The following is a 19,809-nucleotide window of genomic DNA, read 5'->3' as shown; positions in this document are numbered from 1 at the left end:
AAAAAAACAAATTTAATAGGTAATTAAAGAAAATTGAATGAACTAAATAATGCCGAATGAATTATAATATTTTTTATTGAAAAAATAATAATTTTCAAATATTTGAGAATTATTTTTATCAGATGGAAAGATTATCACGAAACTAGATAACATATGGAATACAAATTCAAACGTGAACTGAGTTTGTTAACATTTCAAATAAGCGAGTTTTTGATCTTGGAAAAAACAAATAACAGTTTTAAAGAATGAATTATAATTCAACTATGTTTGTAAACATTACAAATAATTACCGGTAAGTTATTATTTTGGAAAAAAATAGTTTTTAGTTTTCAATACCAAACATTGAAACAATGATAATGAATTACTTTGAGGTATAGTTCAATATCTGGGGTGCATTTTTTCCTATATATATATATATATATATATATATTATATATATATATATATATATATATATATATATAGATTTAATTGGATTTTTTATAATAATTATTATTAATTATTATTAAAAGTATATGAATTCATTGGGAGCAAGAAGGTACTGACCGTACTGCAGACTTGCGCGAGTGCATGCAGCTGGTTGCTGTTATCTGAGGCGGTTGCGGTGTTGGTGGTGGTGGTGGTAGATGTGAGCGAGATGCACGTGTTGACAGAGGGCACGAGGACGGGGACGGGGATGGGGATGGGCAGGGCGAGGGGAGGCTGGGGCTTGACGATGGGCCCCCACGCCTGCTTGGTGCGACTGAACTCGGGCAGCCACTCTGCGATGGCGTTGTGCAGCGCCCGTCGCGGGTGGTAGGTGTTCGCCGGCAGCGAGCTCGGCACGTCCTCGCCCAGGCCTCCATCCTCTGTCTCCGTCTCCAGCTTTATGTCCGCTGACACACTGTCGTCTGCAACAAAACACCAACCTCAATAATAGCAAGCAACAAAACATAATATTCAAATAAATTATATGAACAATCTAAACATCAAAATAATTATCTAATACATCAATAAATTAAATACATTTAGTTTCGAAAAAAACACAATATCTGTGTTATCTAATATCAAGCTTTTGAAATTGATGTTGTTTTCCATGACGAAACACTATAATAATAACTTTGTTGTAATCTGGTTACCGTGCATCTTCATTTAGACAATAATAATAATAATAATAATAATAATATGCTATTTTATTAGCAATAGAACGGCTTAAGCCTTTGTATATTGCAGCTGTCAATGAAGATCAATTAATGTATCAATCATATTAAAAGTGTCAATAATCTCTTACCTGGCTTCTTGCAAAGATTCAATTTTATTTTTAAATAATTGAAATGTTCAAAGAAGTCGATTCTATTGGCCAAACGGTATGTAATTAAAATTGGAGAGGAAAAGTTTTGGGTTTGGTATGTTGCCTTTTTTCTGTTTTTATAGGGTTGATTTCATGAATAGATTCTTAGCTCATTTTTATGGTCGTTCAACCGAGTATACATTGTATAAATATTCATAAAACTGAATAGAATAGAATAACATTTTTATTTTTTGACGTGGCGAAGTTTGGACAGTATTGTCCACTTAACCACGATTGTTGATATCAATAAATGATAAATTCGTCAAGATTTGCTAATCTTATGACATTGAGTGAGCTTTGAATAAACGAGACACTCATGATAGTTTCACTAGTTGCATGGTTTTATTTCATAACAATAAAGAATATCACTTTGAATTATCCATTTCTTCAACGACATGCAGTAGTTAATTTCAAATAAAATTACCGACTAGAGCATTTTTTAGTTCGTTGACAATAATGATTTACTCGATCAGTTAGCATCATATTTGTTGTGTTTAGATGTTGGATAGTAAAGACACGAGAGTGTGATTTTATTACGTGTTCAATAATTAATTATTCCAAGTTATGAAATTCATTTGAAACAACCACTTTGAACAGTCGGAGGATGTGTAACTTGAAGAAAATCATTTGCAAATGAGGATTCTTATATGGATTCCAATATCTTCATTTTCCATGTATCTTAAATACATGAGAGTTCTTGAAATTCATCGAGTTTGGTTCTTATAAACAGGTCCTAAAAATTGTTTTCACAATATGGGTATTTCAATTTGTAGGCCTATACTTTTGAAAGTTATATTAATCTATGGGGTTTTCTAACTCGAAATGCTACAGCCTGATTTTCTCTAATATTCAAGCAAATGTATTGAATTGTCAATTTATGAAGGTTAAAGTAATACATTGTTTTTATCTTATTCGCTGTTTTGCTTTATATTCAGATTGAATCAGTCTGTCAGTGTGATTTCATATTAATTTGTCTTTTACTAGTTCAGGTGTACTAGCCTATTTGAGTTCACTGATTTAATTTTCTGTTAGAATGGTATTTTATTTAGCCAATGATTATTTAATAGAGCATTGATTTAATCCCTAACAGACCAGTGGAGTGTAAGTAAAATGTGGTGTAGATGATTCTACTGACTGAGTTCTCGTTTGCCATCCACACTGCACCGAGACCACTGAGCGAGAGTGTGAATTCCAACAAAGTTGGCGCCGTATTCACAATTGGGGTTGGTCAGCACTCCTCGTAGCTTGGGAATAAGGTCAGGCGAGCGGCCTTGGTAGGGACCCAGAAACACTCTCTTCTGGTCATAATCATTGGCATGTAGGTTATCCCATATCACAGGTGGTCGTCTTAAAACTTCCGTTATTTCTTCTATGGACTCCACTGTTATGACTCTTGTGATAACCTTCGCACCTGTTAAAACAACAAGAAATCATTATTACACGCTACTGGTTCACTATGAACTTATTCATGAAGCTGTACTAAGATATTAAGGAGAAATATATATAGTTTCAAAATTGTAAAGAATTATTAATTCTGATTTGACATGTGAGAGATATAGGAGGACATAAGAATACGAGATTCGATATAAGAGCTCTTAAGAGCTTCTGTAAAAATGCACTTGACAGAATAATGTTGGTTGAATAAGTGAAAATATGATAGCAAAAAACCGTTCACTGAAGCAATTGATTACAATTTGGCCATAAAAAGAACTCATTACATTGTCGATGTGTAGTGATGAATTGTGTCGATGAATAAGACAAGCAATCATTATAGACAAGCAATAGTTCATATTCTCACAATACAATATACGTGAGGCAGCAAAATCATAGCAGTAGAATGTAGGCTATGCATTACATAGTCGTTGATCATTGTCGCCCACTGTTTTGTGCTGAATCATCTGCCTCTACATATTCATATTCCTTAAAACCATCAAGGGCACCTTAGAAAGTTTGAGTTTGAGGAGTGACTTTCATGACTACAATACAAGAGGCAGAAGCCAACTCAATCTGTCCTTCACAAGACTGAGTAGGATTCAAAATAGCCCTGGTAGCCTCAGCATGGGACTCTTCAACCGACTGCCAGCATCAGCAAGGACTCTCACAACACTGATATTCACCCATACATTCCTTGTGAAACCCCCTCTTTATAGAATAGGGGAATTTTTCGCGTACATTATGTGATACTGCATGTCTCCTTTATATGTGTTTCTGTGTTTCAAGCACCAAATAATAAATTTTGCTTTATCCATATCTCATTTTGATATTGTTTTATATTTACTTATTTTCTGACGAACCAATTGCTACAATGTAAGATTAGAGGTAATAAATATAATTTATTCATTTACAAGAATCATACATAACATTATACTTGTTCTTACCAGTCCACATGATATTGATTTCTGGAGCCAATTTTGAGCCCAGTGTATTGAGATACTCTGAATTTTGAACGGTTGGCATGGCTCTAGCCGCACAATACTGCGTTGGACAAACGAGGAACTTAGGATGATTAAGATGCTCGTATATTTCATTAGTAATTGAGACCTGCAACGAAAATTTATTAGATTGAAACTTAAATTAAGTAAAATGTGTAGATGAATAGAAGATAATTATATTCTTAGTCATCGTCTATTCTAAGAAGATATTTTGAGTCATAAAATTGAAGTAAGCAAATAACAATCTCCATTAATCAAATTTATTGGTTTGATGCAATATCAGCAGCCCACCTCTGGTCACACCACCCTCTATCACCCCACATCATATTTCTACTGTTCACAGAGAATCCGGAACGCAAAAAGGTCGGACTGAATCCACATCTATTATCAGATCGTTCAAAATATGCATTCATAAGCCTTAAAATATGACAGTATATTTTGCTTTGTTGAAATCTACTTGAAACCTAAATTGCTTTGTTGATCTACTCAATCTTGTTGAAGATTAAGTAGATTCTTTAGATTTAGTAGACAAAGATCTTTGATCTTCGTATAATCATTTTCTATATATTTTCATGTAAAATAAATAGATCATTCAATTGTTTTTCAACTTCGATGATTCTCATTTTAATAAAAATTGTTGAATTTATTAATTTAATTATGTACAATTACTGCTTTTTTCCAATAAATACAAATATTTGATTATGTTTAGATTAGATTATTTTAGGTTGATTATGTTTCACATAATAGGAATCTTCTATTTACAAATTACTGTAGAAAATGAAACAAAAAATGTTTCAATGAAAATAACTTGTCAGTGTGAAAGTTGAACTTAAAGAAAATAATGATTGCATGAGAATACAAATACATAGATTGATCCCTTGATGTAACAATTAAATTCTACAAGTTATTCGTTGAATTTGAAATCAATGTGTTCTAATGTTACTAACCTGAGCATGAGCGAACGATTGGAATACTTCTTTGTCAGCTTCGGACATTTCCGGTTCAATGTCATCGAAGAGAAGGGCAAAAGCGTCACAGCCGAACTGAGACACTTGTTCGAGTTTCCTTTTCAGCGCACAAACTTCTTTAGCACTGGAGTAGGTGATGTCCAGTCCTGGCGACAGGGCGTAGTAGAAGCTGATGCCATTTTCCCTGGCCGCAGATATCAGGCCCGTGAGATGATCGGCTTCTTCTACCGTATACAACTCTCGCCAGTAAGCTCTGTGTTTATAGTCATCTTTTGGAGCATACAAATAAGAATCCATTCCCCATTTTTTCAATCTGCAAAACACATCCTATCAAATTCAGAGTTTCGTACAAAATAAAAAACACAATTGTTAAGATGTAATTCCTTAACGACTTCTCTGTTAAGATTAGGGAACATATCAGCAATGGAACTACAGTTGAATACGGAGTACCTCCGGGGACCGGAGATCTTGCCTGCACAAAATCCAAGAACAGTATATTATGCTTTGTTTGAATCTACTGTTGGATATGGAATACTTATCTGGAGATGTGCATATTACAATCATTTAGATCCACTCATAAAAGTACAAAAACTTACATTACAAATTATCAACTACAGACCCAGACTCTACAACGGAACTGCTATTTAGAGATTATAAAGTTTTAATCGTTTGATAACTATGTATACATAGAGTTCTCATCTTCATCAGAGGAACCCCTCATTTCACACGCAATCTACACCATGCGAGAACACTAGATCTAGAGATAGGGAGTTGTCTATTGCTAGAAGAAATTCAACTCTTGGTTCAATATATATATATATATATATATATATATATATATATATATATAAATAGTACTGAAAAATTAATAAGAACTAATTATCCTAGTGAAAAAAATATTAATATTAGATAGTGTAAAAATAAGTTTGAATAACGTTCAAATAACATGTAATATTAGGTACCGTAATATACAATAATTGCTCGCTACTTTCATTTCCAATGCTTATTAACATATTATATGTTTATACTTATATATAAATCAAACATATATGTTTATAAGTATCAAACATTTATATGTTTGATACATTTTTAAATTTTGATATGTTCACTCCTATCACTTCAACTGAATGAATTAAAAATTCTACAGACTATATATATATATATATCATTCAGTTCATTCAGTTGAAGTGATAGGAGTGAAAATTTCAAAATTTAAAAATGTATTAAACACACAAACACACACACATATATATATATATATATATATATATGTTTGATTTATATATAAGTATAAACATATAATATGTTAATAAGCATTGGAAATGAAAGTAGCGAGCAATTCTTGTATATTACGGTACCTAATATTACATGTTATTTGAAAGTTATTCAAACTTATTTTTACACTATCTAATATTAATATTTTTTTCACTAGGATAATTAGTTCTTATTAATTTTTCAGTACTATTTACGGTATTCAATTGGTAGAATTAGCCCAGATTATGGAATGTATTTTATAAAAAATATTTATATTTGAAATATTATGATTAGAATGTTAGATAAAATGCATCCCGACAAATAGACTTTATAGTGAGATGCTACATGATAGTTTAAAGAAAATAATACAAGTATGTAACAGACTTTTTTTCATATCATCATCATCAGTATTCTGCCCTAGGGCAGATCCATATATGATTCCTCCTTCTCCATTCTTCTCTGTCCTGTGCTATTTTCCCTCCTCCCTGACCATCATCCACCATCTTCACTCTCCTCCGACCCAGCACCCTCCCTTCCATTGCCGTCACAAGGAGGCCACCATACTTCAGCAAGAGTCCCAGCCAGTTCCGCTTCCGTCTCCTTATCACTGCCATAATATTCCATTCCTCTCCTACTCTACGCAGTACCTCCTCAATCCGCACCCTATATATCAAGCTGATCCTCTCCATCCTCCTCCACACTCACATTTCGAATACCTCCAATCTCTTCTCTTCCTGTCTTCTGAGCGTCCAGGTTTCTGCTCCATATAGAGCCACGCTCAACACAAAGCACTTGGACATCTTCTTCCGCAGTTCCATTTGCATCCTGCTACACACCAATCTTCTTTTCTTATCTGGCTGAATGCCGTCTTTGCTCTTGCAATTCTCACTTTTACTCCTAAATCACACCGCATATCCTCTTTAATCAAACATCCAAGGTATCTGAATGTTGACACCTGTTCAATGCGATGCAATCCTATGTTGATTGTTGCTTTCTTCGGAGTCTTGCTGATCACTATTTTTTTTTCTTTACATTCACTCTCATCCCATATTCTTCGCAACAGTGATTGATACTTTTTAGCATATCATTCATTGCGCACTCACTTTAAAGCCAATTACGCAATCACACATTCATCACACGCTCAATTCAGCCAGCACTGACATATCATCCGCAAACTTGATGCATTTTATCCTCCTCCCTCAAATTTTTAACCCTTTTTTACCCAACAAACTCTTCTCAATCATTTCCTCGAGGTAGCAGTTGAATAGTGTTGGTGACAAGCAGCACCCTGCCTCACTCCTCTCCCAATTCCACTTCCTTGTAACATTTCATCACCTATTTTTATTCTTACCTCATGGGACATGTACAAATTTGCTATCGATCCTCTGTCTCTTTAGTAAATTCGTTTATCCCTCAAAATGATCGTTTGTCCCATTTCACTCTATTAAACGCCTTTTCCATGTCTATGAAGACATAGAAGACAATATATATCTCTTTTCAATCACTATCATCAGACCGATTGCATCCCTGGTTCCTCTTCCCCTTCTAAAACCAAATTGCTCTTCGCCAATTGACCAATAAAGTTTACCATAAAATCCCCTATTCAAAACTCTCTGAAGTATCTTAGCTGTATGTGAAATGAAGCTTATTCTGTATTCTTCACATTTCAGTGTACCTTTCTTCTTTTCAATTGGAATCATCACAGTGGTAACAGAATTCTCTGCTCAAACTTCTGTATCATATTACACAAGGATATGATGTATTTATTTTTTTTATTTTATTTATTCATAGACAATAGATACAATGCAGGTAAAAACAACAGGCATTCACCCAAAACTGCTTTAAACCTTAATTTGGAATACACGGTCTAGAGGTTATGTAAATAATAACTTAACTCACACTCTATTTTACTTCTATATTTAACTTCTTCATCACCCAAACTCTTCCATATCTCAACTGGTATTTCGTCAATACCATTCGCTCTCCTGTTTTTCATTTCTTTTATTGCTTTTGCAACCTCACGTTTTATTATAAACATCCTTTTCCTCCTCCTGAACTGCTAGTTCATCTTCAATATCAAGAATTTCTTGTCTTCTATCTGCTTCATAGTTCTTCTATAAAACCTTTCCATCTGTTCAGTACCTCTTGCTTTCCATTCAGTATGTCCCCATCCTTGTCCTCTTTTTCCATTCGCGTTCCCTCTTGTTTCCTAAGATACAAGTTCCATTACCGTTCTGTAAATCTCTTCAAAATTACCCTCTTTCTTCAGTTCCTCAATTTCATCACACTTTTCCATTGACCATATTTGCCTTGTGTTTGGATCTGTGACCTCACCTCGTTTGTCACTACTCGCAAGATATTTCTGTTTCAATATTTCTCTTGTCTCACTAACCTTCAATGCTTCTCTATTCATGTTTCCCTTCTCTTTCCGTCCTTCACTCTTTCAATTCTCATCTTTAGCTCCGCTATCACAAGGTTATGGTCCGAGTTTATATCTGCATCAGGACAAACCGAGTTTGTTAAACCATTTCTGAATCTGTTCTGAGTCATAAAGTAGTCTATCTGATATCTTTCTCTATCTATTTTTAATGTCCATGTATATCGCCGTCTCTTGTGAGCCTGGAAGAGAATGTTACCAATCACTAGAGAGTTCTCTTTACAAAAATCCAACAATCTTGTTTCTCTTGCATTTCTTACAACCAAGCCAAAACCTCCCACAGTCTTTCCATCTACATTTTCCCCTACAACCGCATTCCAATCCCCCATCAGCATAACACAAGTCCTTCGCTTTCCCTCATCAATCAATTCTTGGATTTTATTGTAGCATTCTTCAATCTCTTCATCTAAATGTTGGATTGTAGGCATGTGTTCCTGTATTATTACCAGGTATTTTCCCTTACCCTTCAGTTTCACTATAACTAATCTTTCTTCAACTTATCTCACCTTTTCCACCTTATCTATCCTTTGGGCTCAGCAAAATTGCCCAGCTCAGCAGAATCGATATTCACCACTCTTTTCCTTTCCTGAGTAAAATATTTCATACTCTCCAGTCCTCGTTTCCCCTTTACCTCCCCATCTTTTTTCACTCATTCCCATCACATCCAAGCTATTCCTTTCCATTTCTCCAGACCTCTTTGTTACCCCTTCCCGGAGATCCGAATGAAGGGGAGCTTTACCTTCGCAATTTTTAACATCGAGGACCGTCATGTATTTACTGAGGAGTTATAAGGTGGTAGTTTCCCTTTTCTTTCCACCTAGGCACTTGGTTGCCCAGCCTTCAGCCGCCCAATATGGGACAGACGCTGTTTGCAGCCGCTCCTAACCTGGAGTACAGACGCTGCCTTACCTGTGATCATTTGATAACCACAGGAGACCCTCACTAGGTTTAGTTTATGGACTAAATTGGACTACTATTGTCCAGTTTCATTGAACATTTAGGAATTTTGTTTAATTGTATCTAATTCTGTGAAATTTTGTTATTTATGATATCCATTTTTAATTGAAAATTTGTTTGTTTTTCGACGTGTAAATTGTTATTTTAGTGAGTGATAGTAGCTTAACCTAGATTTTTATTTGAACTGTGGTATACATTTGAAAAGGGAGTTTTGGGCATAAGCCTGTTGTGCTTTCTCATATAACTGTAATAATTGTGCATGACTGAATAAATAAAAATAATAGTATTTTTCATATTGTAAATGGTTTTTTATGTTTAATACATTATTAATATGAAAACAATTAGTGGTATAAATTAAAGTTAACAGAGCCTTTTTTTCGATAATTTTTTTGGTAAAAAATAGGCCTAAGTAGCAAAGATGGGAACCTAGGTTCACCACAAAGTATAGTTTTATTGACTTTTTAATATTGTACATACAGAATATGTATAAAAAATAAGTTTATTCAAAATACCAATAAAAAATTAGTTTCTGTTGATTCACTTTGTAGATAGTTCACATTGACATTCGAACATGCATTTAACTTAGTAGCCTATTCAAGTTATTGTATCAATTCTAAAGTTAAGATAATACAGTACGGTAATGTAAAAAAGTGAAATACTTTTGGAATAGGTCCTTTCTCTGCTCAGTTGTCCACGGTCTTCCATAAAATCCTAAAACATATATAATCATTCGTAAATATGACAATATTGAAAAGTTAAACATTTTATTAAGTACAAGACAGTAATTGGAATAATTAGCAAAGCAATAAAACATTGTCTCAAATTTACTGAGTGATCAAAGTTGAGAGCTTACAAGGTTTAGGCCTATCTTCATTTAAAATTGACTGTCACAGTTCAATGTCAATTCCTGTATTAGAGGAATAGGTATAGAGGAAAGGTATTGGCTTACACAGTACACGAATGACGCATTATCATTGACGCTTATTTCATTGCTATTAATCATTTAATTCTAATTTGATAATTCAAACAAATTTATTCAATTTGCGATTCAAAGTTTACGTAAACAACTATAAAAGCCCAACTAAACAAGTCTTTTCCAAGCTAGATTCCGTAGCTTGATTGATAGCATACGCGACTCATGAATAAAAGGTTGTGGGCTTGGAACCAATCAAACTCATTTTTGGATCTTTTTCTCTGTTTCCTAGACGTATACCGTTAGGAGATTGCAATTTACAACACAAAATTCTCCCAGTGCAAAGAAAGGATTAGCTAGCCTAGTCAAGTACAGGCGCGTATCCAGGGGGAAGGGCGACCGGGGCGATCGCCCCCCCCCCCCACTATCCAAGTGGTGTTTGAAAAAAACTGCCTACCCGTCCAGTCATTATATACATTGGTGCTTACAATAATTTATATTGTAGTTCTGATTTTTCAATACATTGTTTGTATATAAAAGAGAAGTCCAGATCCAATTTTTTCATGCAAAATTTCCTTGTGCCAGATACAGAATGGCCCAAAACCCTCATATTTTCGGTTCATTTTCCAGTTTTCAGCTATTTCCACCAAATCCTGTAATCGGACAGAAATTTCCTTCGCGTCTTTTTTAGATCATGAATTTTCTAATAAAATAAGTTCATTTGGTTCTTTCTATCTTCAATGAGTACTGAGTTACAATTTTTCAAAAGTGGGCAAAACTTCAAGTAATGATCAATTTTGATGAATTTCAGTTTTTTATCAATATTATATCTTTCAATTGTTACCATTTAAATTATAATACATAATCCCTATGGGCGTAATTTGAAATCTAGAGTTTGAGACCAGGTAGAGCGCTCTATCTCATATAGATTTCCAGGTACACCTGACAACAATGGTCCTTGTATTTTGGCAAACACCTAGGTTTTAGCTTCAATCATCATCAGCAATCTCCATTGTCATCACATTGAGATTTCGCACCATAATCATTAGATCATTAGATCATATTCTATGAGAACAAAATTTTGAACAATCATTACTTTTTGAATGAAAAAAAAACAAAGAAATTGTCAAAAACCACTGATTATTGATACTTAGAAAGACCGGTTTCTGTTATTACACCATTGTCAATGTCTGATAAACTAAAACTAAATACAATAGCAGCAGAATTTTTACTAGTAGGCGAGTACTGCTATTGGTCAAGGGCATGAACGCCTGCCATTAGCCCAGCTAGACAGTCTCCTCCCACTCAACGGTGTGACAAAATGGCGGTTTAAGCAACAGAATCGCCATGCTAACAAAATTTACTTGCAGTACAAAATAAGAACAAAGAAAACAAGTGTGAAAGATAATAAAACAAATATGTGAATGGAAAAACTATTGACTAATGTATGCTTACAATTTTATGATAAAACTAAATTCGTAGTGTTGTATTGATTGAAATGAATCTGGTCATTTAAACTATACTGGAAATTTTCCTCAATTACTCTTGTTATTTCTAAAGCCTCTAGAATATTCAAAGATCTGCTTTGTTATTAACATGCAGAAACTCAACATTCTCCTTAACTGTGAACTTGTGATTATTTGTTATCAAATGTTCTGCAAAGTTAGATTTCCCATTTTGCTTATTCCAATCTCTGATGTGTTCTTTAATTCTACTTTTGAAACTTCTACCAGTTTGACCCACATAACAAGCATTACAATCGCCACATTCAAGTTTGTACACCCCACTTTTATCTCAAAAATCAATTTTGTCTCTACTCCAGCTAAATAGACTATTTAAAATCGGTTTGGTCTTGAAAGCAACATGAAATCCATTCTTCTTCAATTCCCTACCTATCTTATCAGATACAAGGCCTAATTGTTATCAAAGTCTTCTCCTCACAGTTTGAGCCTACAAAGCTAGAATTGATTGAAATTTGCCTATTAATTTTACTCAATAATCTGTCCACCATACTTTCTTCATACCCATTTGTGACAGCTATCTGTTTAATTTTAGTGATCTCAATATCAAAATCATGATGGCTCATAGGTATTGTTAGGGCTCTATAGACCATGCTATTGAAAGCAGCAAGTTTGTGAGAAATAGGATGACAAGAATGAAGAGGAATGATAACATCAGTATGGGTTGGTTTTCTGAAAATAGAAAACTTGTGAAAACCAGTGCTATGATCTATTCTTAAATCTAGAAAATTCAATACACAATCCTGTTCTACCTCTACAGTGAATTTTATACTCTGATGTAATCCATTCAGATAGGAAAGAAAATTGTCTAGTTGTCTGTTACTTCCTTTCCATAAGCAAATAATATCATCTACATATCGAAACCAGTAAACAATTTTATCTTTGAAATTACTATTTTCAATAATTCTACTTTCTAACTTATCCATAAATAATTCAGCTAGGAGTGGTGAGAGGGGTGACCCTATTGCCAACCCCTCTCTTTGTTCAAAAAATCTATTGTTGAATTTGAAATAATTATGCTGAGTGCATAACTTCATCAATCCTATCAGTTCTTCTCTGAGTGTATGATCATTGATAGAGGCTTTCATTATTTCCTCAGCTCTTTCAAGACATTCTCCCACCGGAATGTTAGTGAATAAATAGTAACATCAAATGACACAAGTTTATGAGGTGATAGAACAGGAATATGCTTTATATTGTTGACCAAATCCAATGAATTTTTAATACTAAATTTTGGTTTTGGAAATCTGACGAGTTGACGAGTCCGCCTTGACGAGTCAAGAAGAATATTACTTTTGACACACTGATCAGATCTCATTGTACCACATTCTTCTCGACTCTCAAGGCGGTTCGAAATCATGCATCAGAAGTCGAATTCGATCATAAATAAAAAATTCAGACTTGAGTGTAATTTAACCAGTATTTCAATACACAAATACATTTTCAATTTCTATATTTAGAGCTATGTATCTCAGTAACCCGTTATTATAAAAAAACTTGAAATTCAATTTTAGAATAGAATCTCCTCTTTTACTTGCATGGAAGGAAATGATCGTAATGTAAGATTCGAACATTAAAAGAAATCAAGAAATCGAAGATACTTTACTCATATTAACAGTTTATAGTGAGGTCCACGTTATAATGACAGTGGATAAAGATAGAAGAATAGCGATGCCGATTCTCTGCATGAATAATCATATTTCTACACTGTCAAATTTCTACACTGGCACCGTTGTGGACCTAGAAAAGGATAGCACCACCGGCTTTGTTGAATGATAGACAAGGATAGCAAAACCAAAGATGATCAAATACTGTCATTATAACGTGGACCTCACTATAGGCAGTGGTATGATAGGAAACAGTGATTCAAGATGAATTTTAGGCAACTTAGCTCGCAGAGGATGGAATTGTCGACAATTTTGAATCAATCATGAGTTCCTATGATGTATCAACTCATTTTAGAGACTCTTGATTAACAGAAAATCGCGAGTAAAATGAAAACTGAAATCGCTATTTTTAAAATCGGCTGTAACTTTGTAATGGTAGTGAAATCGAAAGTATTTTTCGTTGTCATGGAAAGAGGATATACCATCCCATATCTTTGCTAGAGTTTGAAATTTCATCAGAAGTATTTCACAAGATACGCAGCTATGAATATGGAAATTGTTAATTTTTTTAAAGAGAAATGATGCATGATTTCGAACCGCCTTGACGAGCCAAGAAGAATCAGCTGTGGGTTGTGGTACAATGAGATCTGATTAGTGTGTCAAAATTTATGATTGTTCAAAATGTTGATTCTTGAGGTGTCCTTATGCATGCCTCTCCACTAAATTAAGTGCATCTAACGGGCGATTCTCATAGTACATGATCTAAAGAAGATATGATGCGAAATCTCAATGTGATAACAAAGGAGTTATTGCTGATGATTATTGAAGCTAAACTTGAGTGTTTTCAAAAATACAAGGATAATTATTGTTGTCAGGTGTACCTGGAAATCTATATGCGAGAGAGTGCTCTACCTGGTCTCAAATTGTAGAGCACAGAAGGATTTTGACTTATTTTTGACTGAAAATATTGTTGATAAACTAAAATTATGAAAATTGATTATTACTTGAAATTTTACTCTTTTTTGGAAAATTGTAACTCAGTATTCATGAAGATACATAGTTTCTCATTTCATTAGGAATTCCAGAATCTAAATAAAGGGCCAGAGCAAATTTTCAGTTCGATTACAGGATTTGGCGGAAATAGCTGAAAATGAACCGAAAATACAAGGTTTTGGGCCACTCATCTGTATGTAGCACAAGGAAATTTTCATGAAAAAATTGGTTCAGGTCTTCTCTTATGTATTTAAACAATATATTGAAAAATCAGAACTACAATATAAAATATAAGCTATATAAACTATATATAAAATATATATAGTGACTAACTACTGTAGTTACAGAAAAATAAGTGACCTTTGCATTTTAATGAAAAAAATTCAAAAATCTAATTTGATATAAAAAAATAAAGCACTATTAAATTTTATAAAACTTTTAAGTGAAAAAACACTCACATTCTAACAACAACAACAGTTTTAACAACAACAGTTATTCAAGTATAAAATTTAAGGGATTTAAACTGTAGGTTTGATCAACTCTATAAAATTAATAAGAATCACGGACATCATATTAATTGAATCAATTCAGAAACTGAATTCAAATTTAATTATGAATAGCCTCAATAATGCGCCTTCCAACCTCACTAACAGGGCCATGCACATCAACACCTTCACAAACGCTATTGAATAGCCTCAAAACTCTATTAAGTGGAGAGCAGAAGTTATGAAGGGTCCTTGATCTTGTTACATGAAAGGTCCTAACTCTTCTGACATTGAAACCAATCCTAGAGAGGAGAGCGGGTGAATTAATGTAATTTTTCAAAAGTGAAATGATGCATGATTTCGAACCGCCTTGACGAGTCAAGAAGAATCAGCTGTGGGTTGTGGTACAATGAGATCTGATTAGTGTGTCAAAAGTTATGATTGTTCAAAATGTTGATTCTTGAGGTGTCCTTATGCATGCCTCTCCACTAATTAAGTGCATCTAACGGGCGATTCTCATAGTACATGATCTAAAGAAGATATGATGCGAAATCTCAATGTGATAACAAAGGAGTTATTGCTGATGATTATTGAAGCTAAAACTTGAGTGTTTTCAAAAATACAAGGATAATTATTGTTGTTAGGTGTACCTGGAAATCTATATGCGAGAGAGTGCTCTACCTGGTCTCAAATTGTAGAGCACAGAAGGATTTTGACTTATTTTTGACTGAAAATATTGTTGATAAACTAAAATTATGAAAATTGATTATTACTTGAAATTTTACTCTTTTTTGGAAAATTGTAACTCAGTATTCATTGAAGATACATAGTTTCTCATTTCATTAGGAATTCCAGAATCTAAATAAAGGGCCAGAGCAAATTTTCAGTTCGATTACAGGATTTGGCGGAAATAGCTGAAAAATGAACCGAAAATACAAGGTTTTTGGGCTACTCATCTGTACGTAGCACAAGGAAATTTTCATGAAAAAATTGGTTCAGGTCTTCTCTTATGTATTCAAACAATATATTGAAAAATCAGAACTACAATATAAAATATAAGCATATATATATATAATATATATATATATATATATATATATATATATATATATATATATATATATATTTAGTGACTAACTACTGTAGTTACAGAAAAATAAGTGACCTTTGCATTTTAATGAAAAAATTCAAAAATCTAATTTAATATAAAAAATAAAGCTCTAAAATGCTGTTTTTAAATAAAAATTTTCCGGGTTGGGGTGTCAAACGGAGGGGGGGTTCCGTCACCAACACAAAATCGCCACCACCCCCCCCCCCCCAACACAGGCCAGGGTCCTGGATCCGCGCCTGGTCAAGTATAGAAGAAACGTTTCATCAAGATTCAAGATTTGTTTATTGTCAGAACATTAAAACAATAATGCAAGACATCGTCAAAAATATACAAACAAGACCCAATACATGACTCAATGGTAAACATTGATAAGACATTAAAGCACTAATAAACAAATTTGGTTTTGCCACAAGCCACAATGCAAAATCGTAAAAAGTTAAATTTTATGATCCTTGATGATCTCATTTCGCAACTTTTCTTGATAAGAGTAAATTTATTACTTGTTAATTCAAGACAAAATCACATCTACCTACATAACCTTGCTTATTAGTTCATCAAGGCTACTTCAATTTTTAAAGAATATCACATTAGAAACATTTCTCTTACCTTCAACAACACCACAAATAAAGTTTCCGTTTTTAGTATTTAAATTTTCAACGTCATTTCTTGGGTCAGCCATTTCCATAGCACAGATTAAGTTTTCACAACCACAAACCTTAAATATTTCAATCTGTTCAAATTATAAAGATAAAATTAATTAGCCATACCAGCAATTTAAAATTCTAACATAATTCAACAATTATGTAGCAATCACTAATACGCACGCTAAAACTATCAATTTTTCGCCAATTATGACTAAAAGTATAAAAACTCAAACTACATTCATATGTAAGGCTGGAATACAATTCTTTATAGGTAAATATGATTAATGGTATGGTCTTATGGTATATTCACTGACGATTTGTATTGGAAATTTATAATAAAAGCTGTACTCAAACAAATTTATAATAAAATTTTACTCAAACTGAGACGTATTGAAGCTTAATTTTATTTATAATTTATATAATATTTTTTTATGTTTATAATGAATAGACATAGAAATGTATGGAAAATAGAGTGGGAAGTTGAGAACCGCTGTCTAAGAGCTTTTCTGAGTGTATACTATATAATGCAATCAAAGCAATTGATCAATTCTACGTTGTTAAGTTTAACAAAAATTTATATCTTTGAAGAGAAATGTTAACTGTTTGCACAAAGTAGAAGGAATTTCTACTCTGTGCTTTTTGTTACTATATATTATTGTGTACGTTCTGTGTACAGTAAATTGTTCTATCACGTGACTATAGTGAGGTCCACGTTATAATGGCAGTGTTCGATCAACAATACTATTGCTGTCCTTTTCTATCATACAACAAAACAGATAGCGCTATCTCTCTCTAGCTTTGCAATGTCAGTTTGCCAGAATATTTTATTTTTACTTTTGACAGTGACTGTACAAAAGTAAACAAACAATTCTCAGCCGCCATTTTTTTCTTCATTCTATCAAAATACTTTGGTACACAAGTCGTATAATTAATTGATTTGAAATGTATTTTTGAAACAACAAAATAATTTTTAGACATTACCGTATGAGAAACACAAATTAAAATACCTGAAATGACATTTTAAAAGTCGATAACTAACCATCCTAGACTTCATCCATGCTTCAGTTAGCTTACACGTACAGGTTAGATCTACTCATACCGGTATAAATAATATTGAAAGGTTATTCCAGAATTATTTCTATTGAAATTACTAATTTTGAACAGGAAATCTATTTTTCTATCATTTTTAAAAGAAATTTGAATAGAATACCTACCAAATAACTTAATTTCTGTTGTTTTGAAATTCAGATTGGTGTATCACAGCTTTTTTAATTAGCTGCCATTTCAGGTTTGTATAAGAATGAAAATCTAATCTTAAGTTATAGAAGCAAATTTTTGAGTCAAATTATGAAAATAGCTATTTGCGCAAAGTGACAGTTTGCTGCACTGAAAGAAACGTTTTCGCCACACTTGGATGTAATGAGCTGGTTTACGTGCGTCATATGGAGGCCGAAAGTGATTGTTTTCCGACTAGGCCGGTAAAACTTTACGGCCCTAGGGCTGTAAAATGACCTTGAATAACAGCTGATCGTGTCCGATCTCACAAAAATCATAGAGAGATAATCTCATAATGACTGTAATAATCTATATAATTATGTATCGTGAATCGCGGTATTATGTCTATAATAATATATTTTATAAATTACTGTTTCATAATTTAATATTTATTATTGTGTTTTTGATATCAAACAATAGAATACGATGATATATCTCCATAGCCTCAACAATATAATGTTGGCTACATTGTCCATTGTCAGAAAGGTACGTATCGCAAGTATTTAAAAGTGAAGAATCGAATTTGAATTCAAAGTACAATAATTGTATCAATATTTAAAAGTGAGGTAGAGTAATAATTGTTTCTTTTTTATTATCGAATTCCACTTCTTAATGCAATACAATCAACAATAATAATAAGCAAATACAGCACAGATCTGAAGTTTAAGGTAAGCCTACTGGTGAAACTCAGCCTTGACTGTTAAATTCCTAGTAATTTTTCCGTAATTCATTATTAAAACTTTTAGATAATTTTTCTTCAATATTAAACCATATAGAGAAAACATTAGGCCCACTCAAGATTGAATCTTCGAATGTTTTCTCTATGATTTAACTATTTTCAGAGCAATATTTTGTTGTGAAAATGCCAGCAAACCGGCTTCAAATTTGCGCTATACTCTATTATTATAGTAGCCTACATAGCCTATGTTATCTGACTTAATTCAGAGTGAAAATTTTATTGTGAGACAGATAATAATATTAATTTTAATAATATAAGTCATGAGCCAAAGTCTGTTGTACGGTATGCTTTTTAGGAGTGAAGTAAACCTTTTTTCGCCCCACTTGGATGTAATGAGCTGGTTTTCATGCGTCATAAGGAGGCCGAAAATGATTGTTTTCCGACCAGGCCGGTAAAATTTTTACGGCCCTAGGGCTGTAAAATAACCTTGAAGTCAGCTGATTCTGATTTGATGTGAATGTGTTTACAAAATGGTTTATGAAACGGAATCAGTTTATGCTTATAGAATTGAATAAGTATTCTGCAATAAGATACTATCATTTTATTTGGATGAATGAAATAAAGATAAGATATATATTATGAACTATTCAAATTTGATTTTCAGAGTAGGATAGAACTTCTAACCTAAACTTCCGAAGTCAACGACAACAAGCATTGTTGACATTGACATTCAGATTTGTCAAATTTCAAGTGTGCCAAAACAGCTGATCAAAAAACTTTTCATTACTTGTGTTTATCATTCAAGAATCAAAACATTTACAATAATATCATCTTATTGTTATTTGGAAGAATACAAAAGTATAAACTCAACCTCTTATATAATTGAACATAATCTTTTAGGTTATTTAGACAAATCAGAATAAAAAATAAACATCCTTGGATAATTTCCTGATATTCAGATTACCTCAGATTTGCTAGAGCTATGACCTTCCTGTTTTGCTTTCAGAAGTGTCTAATAAACAATTATTCTCATATTTATTATTGTTTATTTTTCTGTGTGGTGAAAAATAACGTTCTCACCATGGGCAAAAATGTTTTTCTGGCTCTCAATCTTTTCTAGTCCTCAGCCTACGGCCTCGGACTTGAAAACCGATTTCGAGCCGGAAAAGTCTCATTTTCGGCCCTAGGTGCGAAATATACTATT

The 19,809-nt window shown here is 33.1% G+C and overlaps 1 protein-coding gene across 2 annotated transcripts; it reads right to left on the bottom strand.

The window, feature by feature from the left end:
• Positions 1-471: 471 nt before the first annotated feature.
• On the bottom strand, positions 472-17,088 carry LOC111047189 (protein O-GlcNAcase). 2 transcript variants are annotated; one of them, XM_039439806.1, is made up of 6 exons: positions 16,614-17,088; positions 10,038-10,089; positions 4,710-5,043; positions 3,709-3,871; positions 2,466-2,741; positions 472-890 (listed from the first exon to the last, which is right to left on the bottom strand). In XM_039439806.1, the coding sequence occupies exons 1-6, from the start codon at positions 16,690-16,692 to the stop codon at positions 496-498; spliced, it is 1,299 nt and encodes a 432-aa protein (XP_039295740.1). In that variant the 5' UTR covers positions 16,693-17,088; the 3' UTR covers positions 472-495. The 2 variants fall into 2 exon arrangements, with proteins under 2 accessions (XP_039295740.1, XP_039295749.1); XM_039439815.1 differs by lacking the exon at positions 16,614-17,088 and having other exon boundaries at positions 4,710-5,057.
• Between the last annotated feature and the right edge of the window lie 2,721 nt (positions 17,089-19,809).

The sequence above is a fragment of the Nilaparvata lugens genome, chromosome 1, assembly GCF_014356525.2.
Source record: "Nilaparvata lugens isolate BPH chromosome 1, ASM1435652v1, whole genome shotgun sequence".
NCBI classification, from domain to species: Eukaryota; Metazoa; Arthropoda; class Insecta; order Hemiptera; family Delphacidae; genus Nilaparvata; species Nilaparvata lugens.
The sequence above is the reverse complement of the archived record's forward strand: the minus strand, read 5'-3'. Positions and strand labels throughout refer to the sequence as shown.

Excerpts from the sequence above, each read along its gene's own strand:
- LOC111047189 (XM_039439806.1), bottom strand. The coding sequence starts at position 16,692 with ATGGAAATGGCTGACCCAAGAAATGACGTTGAAAATTTAAATACTAAA. Across the intron at positions 2,742-3,708 it reads AATCAATATCATGTGGACTG|GTGCGAAGGTTATCACAAGA; the intron begins GTAAGAACAAGT and ends TTGTTTTAACAG. Across the intron at positions 891-2,465 it reads GGATGGCAAACGAGAACTCA|ACGACAGTGTGTCAGCGGAC; the intron begins GTCAGTAGAATC and ends GTTTTGTTGCAG.